This window comes from Drosophila ficusphila, unplaced genomic scaffold (genome assembly GCF_018152265.1).
Source record: "Drosophila ficusphila isolate 14025-0441.05 unplaced genomic scaffold, ASM1815226v1 contig_286, whole genome shotgun sequence".
NCBI classification, from domain to species: Eukaryota; Metazoa; Arthropoda; class Insecta; order Diptera; family Drosophilidae; genus Drosophila; species Drosophila ficusphila.
The window spans coordinates 7,389,927-7,404,623 of record NW_025064189.1 but is presented as its reverse complement, the minus strand read 5'-3'; the positions used below and the strand labels follow the sequence as shown (position 1 = coordinate 7,404,623).

The window sequence follows — 14,697 nt, the reverse complement described above, 5'->3', positions numbered from 1 at the left end:
GATGAGTTTACAATTATTTTAACCGATTCAGTCGATAACCAACTGGCGAAAAGAGCCATCCAGACCAAAGTGGCTCTCTTCGGGGTTTAGATTTGTGGGTTCCTCGCGCAACTTGTCGTTGGTTCCGAAGTGCTGGCAGTCCTCAAAGTAATCTCGATAGCTTGAGAGCTTCGCCTCCATCGCAGTTGTAATATCCTTCATGGTTCCCTTGGTGCCGCCGTACTCCACTGGCAGATATTGCTTGGGAACTCGCTCGAAAATCGCCTCAGGATCGGAACTTACAGAGACCTAAGAAGATGGGAGTTACATAAAACTTAAGAATATAATGGTATCCTACCCTCTCTTTAATTTTTCCGGGAAACCATCCCAGCAGCGATTTGAAGCCCACCTCAAAAGCCTTTGGCACATTGATGAAATGTATTCCCTTCTGGCGCGTTGGCATTGCCTCATCCGCATAGGCAGAGAATTTGCTTAGAAGTTGAGGTTGCAGGGCAAACAGATTCGCCCCCGTCACCCCACTCATGTCCATGATTTCCAGGTATCCACTAACCGAAGCATTGTCGTCCTCCAGCATCATGATCTCACCGAACATGGAACCCACGCGAATGATGTCCTGAAACTTGAATTTGCTGAGGTCGTAAGAGCCAGCTCGAATGATTGTCACAGCTGGGCCAGTATCCTCCTTATCGAGGGGAATGCGTAAGATAACACTGCAGAAAAACATTTGAAAAATAGGGTTTATAAAAATAGGAGGGCTTTACCCCATTCGAATGATCTCCAGCACCTGCGGATCGTCAGCCAACCGATGTTCGTTAAAAACTTCAGGAATCACCGCTTGCAGGCTGTAAAACCGATCAATCTTCTGCTTGGCTTTCTCCAAACTGAACTTCGATCCCCTCAGAAAACTGAGCAGAAACTGATCCTCGAGACAGGCACAAATGTGAGGTTGCTTCTGGAGCCATTCCTTCAGCGTTGCTACATCCGATTCCACTCGACTGGGCACTTCGTTCAGCTCCTCGATGGCCACTTTTTGTAGAGCCGGTGGCAATGGGCGAATGGATTTGGAGGAATCACCACTCATGTTGGTAGCGCTATCAGCTGCAGACTAACCAAAATGTAGAACATTTCAATCCGCCAATGCAATTTCAACAGCTCAAATAATATTCAAAGCAACCAGCGATAAGATCCGACTAATCTGGCTGGTGATTAGCGAGGTATGGGAAAGTTTTAAAGTAGATCGGGTTGGAAAACATATGTGAGTGGCATTATAATTAAAGCTTCAAGACTTTTTAAAACAAAAGCAAAATTACTTAACTATTGAAATTTACGTTTATAAATTGCCTTAGCAATTCTTTGTTGAATGTATTTTCTTTCGAAGGCATCATACTGTTTTATATTTTCAGAACCATTTACCCACCTGTGGGTTAATGTTTAGTTTCTTTATCGTTAAGCACGCACAATCCCACAAATCGTTATAGATTGTGTATTGTTTTAGTTTAAAAACTTTATTCAAAGGAAAATAATCAATTAGGCTAGACATGAACTACTGAACTAGGGCTTATCGGCTAGATACCCGGATGAAGCTGCCACCGTAACTAACCTAGTCTCGGTTGCACTTGTCTCGAGATGTTGCATAAGAAACGAGTTTATAATGTACGGATAGGTGTAGTAGGGTCGCTATAAATACGCTGATCTGATGGGCTGCATCTGATGGTAACCTAGGAGAGGATTGCTATTGCTATTGCTATTGCACAGGAAGTGGAGAATCTTCGGATTGCCTGCTGGAGTATCTGTTTCTAGTAGAGGCCGGATGGCAGGTCCGTCACCTTGGACATGGAACCCTGGGTATGGGACCTGGTTCGCATGGTGGGACCCTGGGCCATTCCGGGGTTGCCGGGATTGCCGTAGCCGGAGTGGTCGTGCATCCGCATGGCCAGGTTGCTGGTGAAGTAGATCTGCTGGTTGCTGCGCGACTTCTCCCGTCCGATGGCCACATCGTTGAGGGCTTCGGGATGCGCCGAGGCGAAGGCCGCCTCCAGTCGCTCCACGTTCTTGGTGACCCTTCTGGCCTGCAGGGCGGCCGAGATGTCCGGTTTCGGGTACTTCTGCGGTGTGTTCATGCCGGTCATGAAGAAGACCCCGTTGAACTGCTGGGCCGGCGGAGTCGGCGGCGGTGGAGCCGGGGCCTTGGCCTTCACTGGCGGATGGTGGGGAATCACCACGGGCGCCGTGTCCTGCACACTTTTCCGCAGGGCCTGCATTGTGGGATCGTGCTCGTCGTGCCGCGCATTCATGATCACATCGAGCAACTCCCGATTTGTGCTGGCATTATAGGCCGTTGCCGTGGCATTGGCTTCCGGCATATCGGGCGTGGGAGATTCCATTTGATACGCGGCCGGCTGATCCGTCTCGGGAGCATCGTAGTCCACCTCGTCGAAGAAGCTCTGCATGGCGGCCAGTCGCTCGGCGGCGGCAGGATCTCCCGGCTGGTTCAGGACCAACATCCCGTAGTCGGAACCCTCCTGTTCGGAGCAGTCGGTGCGGGGCACCAGATGGGCCAGGGATCGGGACTTTCTCGGCGGTTGGGGTACAATGTTCACCGGGACGATCTCCTTCTCCGACTGCCGGTGGTGACGCGTCTTCGTCCTGGACACACTGCTCGCCTGGCTGCTGATCTGCTTCTCCGCCTCGCTCACAATGTTGTCCAGCTCCTCGATGACGTCCTCGATGGTCGCCGCATCATCCTCGTCCTCCTCCGCCAGCTTCCGCGATTGCTTCGCCTTGGAGGGCAGCACCAAGATGGGAACTGGACTCAAGGAGGCTCCCGTTTCCGAACTGCTGATGCCCTCGTCCTCGTGCTCCGAGCTGTGCTGCTTCTTTGCAGGTGGAGGAACCTGGCGGGGAAGGGCCACGGGTTGATGGGAGGCGGACTCCACCGGCTTGAATTTGGATTGCTGCTGAGTGCCCTGCAGGCGAAAAATCTCACGCTGGAGCTCCGCACAACGCTCCTGGAGGCGCCGTTCCATGGAGGTCAGCACCGCCTTCTCCTCGTGCAGGATCTGCACACGCCGCTCCAGGATCACCATTTGGCTGCGCACGCGCTCCGCGTCCCTGGCTTGGGTTATCATCTGGTCCACGTCGATGTGCAGCTCGTTGAAGCGCTTCACCTCGATCTTCAGGGCATCCAGCCAGGGCGACGAGGAGGAAATGGTGCGGGCAAGGGTGCTGACATCCAAGCCGGCTTGGAAGAGCTCCGCCTGGATGTACAGGCGCTGTTGGGTGCTCACAGCACTCTCAATGAAGGTGTTGAGGAATCTATTAGGGATAAAGGGAATTTAGTAACCTTTTCTAGAATATTTTTGTGTGGTTTATCTTACTTAACACCCGCACACTGCAGTTCCCCAGAACCTCCTCCGCTGTTCAGAATTCCCACCAGCAGGCGAAAGCGAACTGGCTCACTGCATCTCAATCGCAATGTGGACATCGCATCCGACACGGCTGTATGTCCTGCAGAAGCTATCTTCTGTCCACCACTGCCACCTCCGAAGGGCTGGCGATCGCAGGCGGAGGCGAGAAGTTGAAGAGCCAGGATTCTTGCCCGGATCCCCTGACCCGTTGCCGAGGAAGCCAGTGGCATGAGACCCACGGGCGTGTTTCCCAGACGGGCTATGGCATCCAGAGATCGCGAACAGCAGATGCTTATACATTGTCTGGTTGGCAAATGAGTACTTTATAAGTGGTCTTTGGAATGCGGAAACAGAAACTTACAGGCAAGACAGTTCATCTAGCAAGGCTCGACGTTGGTAACTCTGGGGATTCCTGGTCAAAGCCAAGGAACTACTCGCTCCTGGCATTGGGGGCGGTGCATTGCTGGCCTGGGCCATTTGAATGGCTCGCAGGACCTCCAACAGGTGGCTAATGCCATCCGCAGGGGTGCCCACAAACTCCTGGACAAAGCTGAAAGGAAAAAGGCGTCAGTTATACTTTACTTAGTAAACGAAGAGAATCGATTAGTTATTAGCTATAACCCGTTGAGAATTATAACTTATATTAGTGCTTAGCTATAACCCGTTGAGAATTATAACTTCTAGATCTTACCTGGGAAAAGACACCCGCAAATCAGCCCTTAATTTGGTGAGTAAATCTGTAATGGAGCCAAACTGGCGCAAAGACATCTCTCTATCATTTTCTGGCGGAGCAGGAATGGGAGATCTGTTGGTAAAATCAATAACTCATTATCAAGATATCTAAGTATCAGCTAATGACAACCCTTACTTGTACTCCGAGTGTTTGGCTGGCAGGGTGGCCGATCTGGAGGCCTCTTCTTTGGCACTCGGACCCGTGCTCACATCGTAAATGGATAGCTTTTTGGCCGAGCTACTCGCCTTGATGAACTTTCTCAGCGAGTGCACATAGTCCTCGGGATTGTAAACAGGTGGACGTTGGTTTTCCTGCGGCAATTAAAGTAGATTTGGTTAGTTACACTGGTAATATATTAGTGGTTTACCCACTCACCTTGCTGTAAACTGGTGCCTGTGGCCAACTCTGCTCGGAGCCGCCGATCTTGTAGGAGGCCAGGGATCCGTTGAGGCTGCTGGCTCCGCACTTGTTCGTCCCCGAGCTGTTGGATCCCCCCGCCTTGGGGGCGGCCACTTGACTGCTTTGACCCTGGGCGGCCAGCTCGCACACACTGGGAGCCATCTGGAGGTGGTCGCTTCCCGGGTGACGCGGCTCGAGGTGCTGGTGTCGCTGGAGTGTCGAGCTGTCGCTGCGTTAATTGGACGGGGGAAAACCAATCGGGTGGAGTCAATTAATGTACGTGCTTGACATGGGAGAACTTGAATTTGCATGCGGCTTAAAGACTATAAAAAAGACTCGGCCTGTTTGTTAGCTGGTAGTTAGGAGTTGGAGTAAGGAGTTGGGGTGTTTGGAGCTGGAGTTTGGGTCGCCACCACGTAACGCACCGGAAAAACAAGCCGTTAAGTTTATTGAGCATTTTGAGCGGCGGCTTATCGGCGTCCAATTGCTGGAGCTGAGGTCTGGTGTCTGGACAGGTGCTGCGGCCAGTATCCGCTGTCAACGACACGCAGATCGCAGATGGAGATGCAGATGGAGTTGGAGAGGAGGTGTCTCTTGGATATGTGGGCTGGAGGCCTGTTTCCTAGCAGCCAGCAAACCCAGCAACCGATCGAACGCGATGTTGATCTGTGACAGTCGCTGATTTGTTTTTCAATTTTTTGGCTTCAATGCGTAAATGAAAATTTGCATTTTAATGTGCTAGAAAAAGAGACACTTTCACTAGCCAGCCAGCCAGCGAGATGGATGGATGGATGGAAGAGGCACATCTTCATCGCTGTTTTGTGGCTGCAGTTGCCTCCCAAGATCCGAGTACCGTTAAGCCACAATGCGGGGTTAACGGTTCATATATATGGGTATATGGCTATGCAAATCGGACGGCGGGCATTGTGTTCGAGTGGTGGTTATGACGTGCCACTCAGGTGGGTTACCTCAGTCTCGGTATCAATCAGCCAATCAGTCACGTAGCTGCGATGCTCAGGCATTCGCCGGAGTGGGTCCGATTCGATTCTTTCGACCAGCGACGTGCGTGCCCCTCACGCAACTCGGGAGTGAACTCTCTGATTGACTGGGGGGCTGCCACTTGGGGCTGTGTGGTTCCCACACAGCAGCCCAGACAAAGAGCTCAAAGTGGCAGCACACACTTCGATCAATGTCAGCCACTGGCCGCAGACAGGAGAAACTCAAACAGCTCTGGCAGCTCGGCAAGCCGTGTTGAAAGATCACTCGAAACCAAAAACAAGGGGGCGGGGCTGCAGCTCTGGCATTTGCATAAATCAATTTGTGAGGCAGAAATTGAAAACTGCTCCACAAAACTGGAATTGATAAGCCGTGAAAATGGCCCCCCGGGCTAATGGCTCCAGCGAGTGCTCTCCATTAGCCGCAATAAATGCCAAGGCGCTTTTATTTTGACCAGAGATCGTCACGAGTAGTTTCGATTTGGATCAGGGTTGTTTGTAGGAAAGATTTTCATAAATAATAAAAAAAGGTAAAAAAAATTTTTAAGTTAAACCGTTTTATGTAAAACATGTACTAAATGTACTAAAAGCCTAAAAATAATATAAAATAGATACAGACGTGGGAAATTTAAACATATGCTTAGACTAGACTAAAATAAAACCGTGGGGCAAACAAACACTTAAATCAACGATTGTACACAATTGACTTGCCCCACGGTTTTATTTTAGTCTAGTCTAAGCATATGTTTAAATTTCCCACGTCTGTATCTATTTTATATTATTTTTAGGCTTTTAGTACATTTAGTACATGTTTTACATAAAACGGTTTAACTTAAAAATTTTTTTTTACCTTTTTTTTATTTTCTAGTTTTTAGTTTTTATTTCGCATTTTTATTTATATTTTTTTTTTACCATTTTGTTCCCACGAGTAATAGTCATTTAAACGGTCGACGCCCCCAGCGGTCCAATAATTTGTACATTTATCTTAAACATTGCAATGTATGTTTAACATAAAAACTTTTAAATTAAAAAGTTTTTTTTTAACAAATTTGATTAAGTTTTTATTAGTTTTTAATTCGCATTCTGTTTAATTCATTTAGTGCTTCATTATTGCATGGTTTCTTGCCCGTTAGTTTGTTGCAGTCCAACTTCTCTATACGTAGTCCCTGCAAAGATCTTACTCTACTAAGAGCCACGTAAGCTTGACCTTCTTCAAACAGTTTCGCACCTAAGTATACAACTGCGTGATCCACAGTGCTGCCCTGCATTTTATGTATTGTAGAAGCCCATGATAGTATTAAAGGCAACATTCTTCTCTCAGCCGTCCCGTTTATTGTCAGACTGATCTGAATTAATCTGATTCGTTTGACAGTGACAATGATACCAGGGGCGGACGCAGAAAAAAATTTTGGGGGGTCCGGTCGAAAAATTTTTTCGTTTGGGGGGGTCCGGTCAAAAAAATTTTTAGTTTATATGGTTGAAAGGCCGTGTGCTGTAAGGGAATTTGAAAAAGTCTGCGATTTTGGGGGGGGTCCGGACCCCCCAAACACCCCCCCTGCGTCCGCCCCTGAATGATACCCATGTTGATGGGATTGATAAAACCTAAGTTATCCGCCATTTTGCAGAGGCCGCCATCTTGAATTTTAATTTTATATAGTACAATGTATTCTACTTGTTGAGACCTTTCATTTGATACCCATATTGATGGGATTGATAGAACCTACGTTATCCGCCATTTTGCGGCCGCCATCTTGGATTTACAATGTTATTGACATTACTATATTGTATTGTCATCGGAACTGAAGGTGTGTACCAAATTTCAGATCAATCTGACAACAGGAAGGTACTTAAATTTCAATTTCTAATTTTGACCCTAGTGTGACCTAAATAAAACAGTTTAAAAAGGGGGAAACTAATATTGGTTTTGAGACTTATATAAAAGTGTTTCAGAGAGTTTATCCTCGTAAGGAAGTATTCGCTCTATATATCATTAAAGATTTAAGAGCCTCTTGGTTAAATGAATTCAAAGCCAACAATGGTGAAATAGTTTCATTGAAAGTAGTAAGAACTCGGGTGATTTTGTAATATGCATTTTTTTTATTATAGTCGGGGGTCGAAATCAGTTTAGAAGCACTCATCGATGGACGGCAACCATCCGCTGCAGTAGTGCCAGACGGCCCAGGCGGACCATCCCTGCTGGCTGAGGACCTTCTGGGCGCAACGGACCGAGTTGGTGATGTCGTCTGTCAACAGGGCGTTGCAGCTGAGACCACACTCGTTGTAGGAGAAGCGACCATCGGCCTGGCACCAGTAGAGATCGTTGATCTGGAAGATGCCGTAGTCGTTGGAGCCGTCGGAGTTGGCCGGACCAACCACCCAGGTGCGGTAGTCGCTCTCGTGCTGGGCGATGCAGGTCCACTTGTCCAGCTGGTCGCGGGGAACGCCCAGGTTGGCCATCTCGCGGGCCAGGGAGCAGCGGTCCAGGGTGCGGCCACCCAGGGCAGGAGCGGCGAAAGCCAGAGCCACCAGAACAATGAAAGCCTTCATGTCGATTTAGTTCAACGAAACTGTTTGGATTTCTGGACTGCGCCCTGGGTATTTATGGGATTCGGCTGCCCAACATTCCTGTTCCTATCAGCCCTTGAGTTCTGAAGTTTAGATTCTCAACACTTCACACGCAGATAGAAATATAATTAAAAACCACATGCTTTTTGAGATTTGAATAACTCATTGAGAAGCAAAACAACCAAAATAAAGCAAAGTATTTTATCAGCAGAACGGGTACATCAAAAGCTATAATCTCAAAAAATAAAAATAAACCTTATTGTGCAAAACTTAGACTTTAATTGATAAGTTATTTTTACTTGGTTAGTTGAGTTTAGTTTCATTCATGCGAAATCAACCAGATGTCGAACTAGCAGCTCTTAAGATTGAAGCACATAGCTGAACTAAATATTTTCAAGTTCATTTTTCAAAACAACTTTATCGAAAGGAAATCAGTTCAAAGAATACAAAATAACCATCCTGTGGCAAATGCTGCATAGTTTTAGGCTTTTTTGGGAACCCAAGTGAAGATCTGAGCTTTCGGCTGATAAGCCACTATCAACTGCCTTGAAAACCGAAGTGTTAATCATGTTTCGTCATCGTTCCGTTGGTTTGAGTTCATTGAATGTAGGAGAAAGGTGGAGACCTCGACGCGCCTTCGAGCTGATTAGCATAATTGCTGTTATATCAACAATGACGATGAGTTTGAATTGGCTTAGAAGGGGGCTCATTGTTGGTGCCAATGGGGCCCATTCCGTTCGAGTTCGAGTAGCCGAAAAAGGTAGAGCTGTGGAACCGCCCAAGTGGTAATCCAGATGATTAATCACACTTTCGGGCCGGCCATAAACCAGACCACAACCGGGGGCTAATAGCTGCAGTCAAGTGGAGCTGTTTCGCCATTAAACCTGCGACTCCACTCCACGCCAATCCACTTCACTTCACTCCATAGCGCTCAATACCACTTCAAAGTCGGACATTAAACTTGGGGCTGTGCAAAAGATGGGAATTCGTCTGGGCGAAAGAAAGAGCTTCGTATCGCTGTATTGCTGTATTGCAATTTCCAGACTCGAATACCTCGAATGCCGCACAATGAATAACGTTGAATAATTAGCCCCCACATGCAACCCCACCCGAGTTGCGTGAGCAGGGACCCACCGAGAAATGGCCAAGACAATGCCTACTATATTAGAGGTAAATATTTCGAATGCCTAATGGAAGACAGCTAACTCTTGTCGAATGGATCTCTTACGCACCGAGCTGAGATACGATTTTATTCCGATTTATTTGATGCGTAGATTGTCTGTCGAGTCGAGTGTGAAGAAACTGCCATATCTGGACACAAGAGCTTCCGTATTTTCAAAGTACTTGAAGTAACTTTGTTTCAGATTATCTATATATTATTATCTATATGATTTCTATACTCCACTTTATGCGTAATAAAAGAACAGAGTTGTAAACAAAGAAGATCGAGCTGAATAGCAAAGCATTCAATTTGATAAGATAAGATAAAATCTTAAAAGAAATGAAAGACTGTTAGCTACCCTATCTCCATAACTTTTTATATAAAAATTGAAAAGAACTGATTGATAAGTAAACATTCGGCAAAGAAACAGTTTATGGAACATTTAGTTTTATGGTAGAATAGATTGAACTACCGAAGTTCCTTCAGAATGCTGCCTTATTTGCCATCTCTAATGAGAGGTAAATAGTACTGATTGCTTTTGCTGAGTAATTAGTTCCACAATGTTGACTCAACTGCGACGACCTGAGTGCTCTTCTTGCTTATAAATATTTCGCGACTGCAGTTCGAATAAGCAGTGAATATTTGTATTCCGTTGCCGGTAAAATGAAAACTTTCATTGTGATTTGTGTCCTGTTTCTGGCAGCAGTTTCCACTGAAGCCAAAACGATGGACAGATGTTCCCTGGCTCGGGAGATGGCCAATCTGGGGGTTCCCCGGGATCAGTTGGCCAAGTGGACCTGCATTGCCCAGCACGAGAGTGAATACATTACTTCGGCTGTGGGAAAGCCCAACTCGAATGGATCCAAGGACTACGGAATCTTCCAGATCAACAACAAGTACTGGTGCCAGCCTGCTGAAGGTGGCTTTTCCTACAATGAATGTGGTGTGAGTTGCAACTCCCTCTTGACCGATGATATAACGACATCCGTGAGATGTGCCCAGAAGGTCCTGCGACAGCAAGGATGGACCGCCTGGTCCACCTGGAAGTATTGCAGTGGATCACTGCCCTCAATCAACAGCTGCTTCTAAAACAAACAGCTTCACAGAAGTTCTCTACAAATGCAAACAAATAATCTTACCCTAAAAAATAAAACACCCCCAAATTTTAATGCTATACATTTTTCTAATTATTTATCTCTCATTAAATTTTCTTTCGAATTATATACACCTTTTCCTCAAGTGTAACTGCCTCTCGATCTGTTGGCAATTGCAAAACTGTCTCCAATGGAAATGGGAGAGCCTTTTTGGCTGAAAAAGTGAAATTTATATAATGGCCCACACATAACAGAGTCATTATGACAGTTGGCCCGGCCAAAGCGACTGGAATCTATTAGACATTACTGCCCGCAAAGCGGAGCTTCAGTTTTCTGTTTTCTTGTTGGCCGGCAAGATGGCAAACGGCTGGTAAACAAGTTAATTTAATTTCCAGGCATAAAACAAATTACGTATGAAAAGTCGCCGTTATCGTGGCGTTTATCATGGCAGGTATGTATCTCGATGGAAAACTCTTAATGCCTCGCAAGTGCCAACGGACTTCGGAGCGATTGGAAACAATTTCGATTCAATTACATCTATGGCAGACCGACCACAAAGCAATGGAGCAGAGAGACATGATGTAGGTCTTTGGGATTGCCATTTGCGGCTAATCGCTGGAGATCAACTTTGCCATTTGGAGTTCGTTTAGGCCTCGCCAGATGGCAAAGACCAGTACGAGTCGGCCTAAAGCCTAATGTATTAATTTGTAGCGCTATTCTCAAGGGTGTCGGTTGAGCGACATTCCTTGGATTGGATACACCATGGTTTTTCTTACTGCCCCCCCTCAACTATTCTACTGTCCAGACTTTCTCAATCCCGGCGAGTTCTCTACAAAACACCATTTCGGACAGCTCATAAATTAAAAAGATTCCAGGGAAATGGGAAAAGTTTCTCCTAGCGTGCTGAGCCGACACCTTGCCAAATTGTTACACAAGCTGGCAAAATACACACGAGACGATCTGGCCAGCTGACACCCAGTTTGGCCGAGATACCACATAGAAATAAGCCCGCTGTTTGGGATCGGATGTGGGTTTGCATTTGTGTGGCACTCGCTGACGATGATGCCAGAGATTAAGTCACCGCTGACAGGCCGACATGCAAAAGTTCTCATGGCAGTTCCATTTCTTTTGGCCATTTGCATTCGTGTGGCTGCTGCTGCCACTGCCATTTGTCCGTGGCTGAAATTTACCCACACTCACTGGCAGATAAAACTATTAGGAGAATTTAGCAACCGACAAAGCCGGAGAGAAATGTGGCCACTTTTCAGCTGCCAGAGATCTATCCAATGCGATTCCCGGAGATTTCCCAAAGCTGTCAGCTCCCTTGAGCTACGATTCGCGATTCGCGATCGCATCGCCCATCTCCGACTTTTGTCATCTTTTTGATTGTCGACTGAATAGTGCACTCAGAAAAATATACTACTCTACCAAAATTGAGCATAATATAAAAAACTGAATTATTATAAACTGAATAAGATCAACAAAAATATAATTTTAACAGATATTAAATTAAATTGATATGTGAAGGATAGGCAGGCTTATTTATTTTTCTTTGAAAATGAATTAGATTTCTTATATATATTTTATTTATTTTGGATTAAATTTTTCTGAGTGCCTTAAAGACTGTCATGCTTGACGGCGCTGCGCTTGACTCCAAATTAAAATGGGTTTCTTCTGTGGGTTGTTTTTGGGAAAAGATTTTCCAACGCTCATTATAGTTTTCACTGGGACTTGTTGGCCGCAGATTGCAAGGCGCCGGCCCGCCCGAGGTTATGTATCAGCTGCCCCAGCTGTCAAATAATATAATTAGGGTTTATGTTGTTGAAACTATATCGCGGCGGGGTCTGAAAAGTCTCTGGAGCTTGCCATTTGACACAGTTGCGTTTTGGGGCTGTCAGAGGGAAATGCTTATAATTTGTGAGCCGCGCTTGTGAGAGGTAATTGATGCCGAAAGTAGCTCAAATGGCCAACCAGACAACTGGTGTCACTCTGGGTTTTACGTCGCAGTTGGTTTGCCATTGACAATGGAGAATGAAGATCATGTTAAGTTAACCGGGCGGAAAAATAGTAATGCGATCATTTCGGGACTCGGATTGTGCAAGTTCAGCCAGGGCCTGCGCATCCACAGAAGACTTACCATCACATGTCTGGTAATCAGATCCTGTCCGGCTTTCTCGCAGAACATTCCAGATCACTCAACCGATCCCCGGTGATATTCTGCACACACTGTTGACTCCGCTAAACGGGGAACCCAACTGCGACGATCAGACTTTGACTTCCCCAGCTCAGCCATTTTTTTCACATTTTTTTTTTGGGAGCCTCGAGGAACGCGTGCGCTGATAAAAGTAAACCCCCGTCGGTTTTAGAGATATCCGCTATCGGGCTAAGCGATTTGTACAATTTGTGGCATCGGTTCCGTGGCCATATTCCAAGTGGAAAATTGTCTGAAGATATGTATGCTCGAGGAGCACCATTGATAATTTAATTACGCTCGGCTATCTTAATGAAGATCGCATGAATTGCTAAAACCATGGGGTTCGGACTACCTATTTCCAGATTTCCGACTTTCATCAATCAGTGAAAATCTTACAGATATTGAGGGGGTTTTTTCGAGGGGAATCGTTTGTTATTTGTTTTTAGTCCTGAATACATACAAACTACATAAATTGTTCCTAAAATTCGTTAATAATATTAAAGAAGCTTGAACCTATAATCTATCTATTTAAGTCTTTGTTTGAAATTCATACTTTGTAAGTCTTCTCCTACTTTGAAGCTTGTCTTTTCTACGAATCAGCAGAATAATAATTTTGTGCGCCAAATGAGCTTCACACTTCCTTAAAGTATTCATTAAAAACTTAATACCCTGCACATTTTCGTGACTTTGTTTTCGAGTAACCTGTTTCCCAAGCAGCGCTTCTCCCGAATCCCGATTCTTTCTGTCATCCGCTGCTCCTCAACCAATTAGAGAGGCCACAAACCGAGTGAAGACCCTGTGTACTCCTATGTACTTTGTGGTAAGGCGGTTCCAACGTTGTGTGGTTGGTTATCTGTGGACCATCATAACTTAACGCTAGAGTGACTTCGAGCAATTGTTTTTAGCCTGACCCACGCAATGTCGCTCCAGAGGGCGGCGAACCTCAACCTCGGGGCAATTACTTATGCATTTCCAGGCCGACTTGTGCTAATGTGCTCAGATTATAGGAAGCACTTGGGGCAGGCACTTTTACCAGTCCTCTTCTGGCAGATATTCCCCCTTTCCCCCGTTGGCCAGGAATGGTACGAGTATAATTTTCCGGTCTTTGGTTTCCTGCTTTGTTTTAGCCTGCTCCTCGTTCCCCTTTCCATTTCCTCGCTCCTCAGACGATCAATCCCACAGTGCTCAGCAGAGGGTCTTTGTCTATGCGTTTCCACTTCCTTTTGGTCGGGCTCTGGGTGCCCGTTCCCGTTCTAAGATGTTAAGATGTTGCCCCGCCGAAGTACGAAGTACGTTTATCACCCGACTGAGAGACGGCTACTTGTATAATTTATTGCCCACTGCGCGCCGTCCGCATTAAGAATTCATTGACCGGTTCAACTCAAAGTCATCGGCCTGTGGCGAGTGGAAGGGAAGCTGCCGCTTTTTCCTCGATTTTCTCCCATTTAGAAAGTGTGTGGAGAAAGAAAATTACCCAAGAGTCTCTCAAGCCAATGGAAAGGCTCAGAACTGTGAGCTTTGATATCGAGACAAAGAACTTTCGGATTACTCCCATTGAGTTAAGCCCAACCAACATGGCTCATAATGACCAAATATATCACAGACCTAACAAACAAATTCTTAGAAAAGGGGTAAATCTTCTGGTTAAATCGATAGTTTATTGACCGTTAAAAGGGAATTAAGATGAGCTTAGAAGCAGTCGTCGATGGACGGCAACCATCCGCTGCAGTAGTGCCAGGTGGACCAGGCGGACCATCCCTGCTGGCCAAGGATCTTCTGGGCACAACGAACCGAGTTGGTAATATCATCTGTCAACAGGGCATTGCAGCTCAGGCCACACTCGTTGTAGGAGAAGCGACCGCTGGGAGGAGCACACCAGTAGTAGTTGTTGATCTGGAAGATTCCGTAGTCGTTGGATCCGTTGTAGTTCTCGGGACCCACCACTCCAGTACGGTATGAGCTCTCGTGTTCAGCAATACAAGCCCATCGGGCCAACTGGTCGCGGGGAACTCCCAGGTTGGACATCTCGCGGGCCAGGGAGCAGCGGTCCATGGTGCGACCAAGAGCAGGAGCGGCCAAAGCCAGGGCAACCAAAATGATGAAAGCCTTCATATTTGCCAAGGTTAAAAAAACTGATGAGGAATGGTC

At 46.4% G+C, this 14,697-nt stretch overlaps 4 protein-coding genes across 6 annotated transcripts in view; 1 reads left to right on the top strand and 3 right to left on the bottom strand.

Annotated features, from left to right (window-relative positions):
* Positions 1-23: 23 nt before the first annotated feature.
* Positions 24-1,394, bottom strand: LOC108100298 (retinol-binding protein pinta). 2 transcript variants are annotated; one of them, XM_017204096.2, is made up of 3 exons: positions 762-1,394; positions 338-710; positions 24-288 (listed from the first exon to the last, which is right to left on the bottom strand). In XM_017204096.2, exons 1-3 carry the CDS (start codon positions 1,079-1,081, stop codon positions 28-30), a joined length of 954 nt encoding a protein of 317 aa, XP_017059585.1. In that variant the 5' UTR covers positions 1,082-1,394; the 3' UTR covers positions 24-27. The 2 variants fall into 2 exon arrangements, with proteins under 2 accessions (XP_017059585.1, XP_017059586.1); XM_017204097.2 differs by having other exon boundaries at positions 389-710.
* Positions 1,395-1,484: 90 nt separating this feature from the next.
* The window catches only part of LOC108100294, a 29,365-nt gene continuing 16,152 nt past the window's right edge, over positions 1,485-14,697 (bottom strand). For both annotated transcript variants that reach the window (XM_017204092.2, XM_017204093.2), the window contains 6 exons: positions 4,516-4,768; positions 4,276-4,451; positions 4,099-4,212; positions 3,769-3,957; positions 3,378-3,710; positions 1,485-3,315 (listed from right to left, as the gene is read on the bottom strand). In XM_017204092.2, the coding sequence (XP_017059581.1) occupies positions 1,797-3,315; positions 3,378-3,710; positions 3,769-3,957; positions 4,099-4,212; positions 4,276-4,451; positions 4,516-4,768 (2,584 nt within the window). In that variant the 3' untranslated portion in view covers positions 1,485-1,796. The remainder of the gene's footprint in view (positions 3,316-3,377; positions 3,711-3,768; positions 3,958-4,098; positions 4,213-4,275; positions 4,452-4,515; positions 4,769-14,697) is intronic.
* Positions 7,612-8,107, bottom strand: LOC108100304 (lysozyme S). The gene has a single exon (XM_017204102.2). The coding sequence runs from the start codon at positions 8,079-8,081 to the stop codon at positions 7,659-7,661; it is 423 nt and encodes a 140-aa protein (XP_017059591.1). The 5' UTR covers positions 8,082-8,107; the 3' UTR covers positions 7,612-7,658.
* Positions 9,817-10,435, top strand: LOC108100302 (lysozyme P-like). Its single transcript, XM_017204100.2, has one exon. It carries the CDS (start codon positions 9,925-9,927, stop codon positions 10,348-10,350), a length of 426 nt encoding a protein of 141 aa, XP_017059589.1. The 5' UTR covers positions 9,817-9,924; the 3' UTR covers positions 10,351-10,435.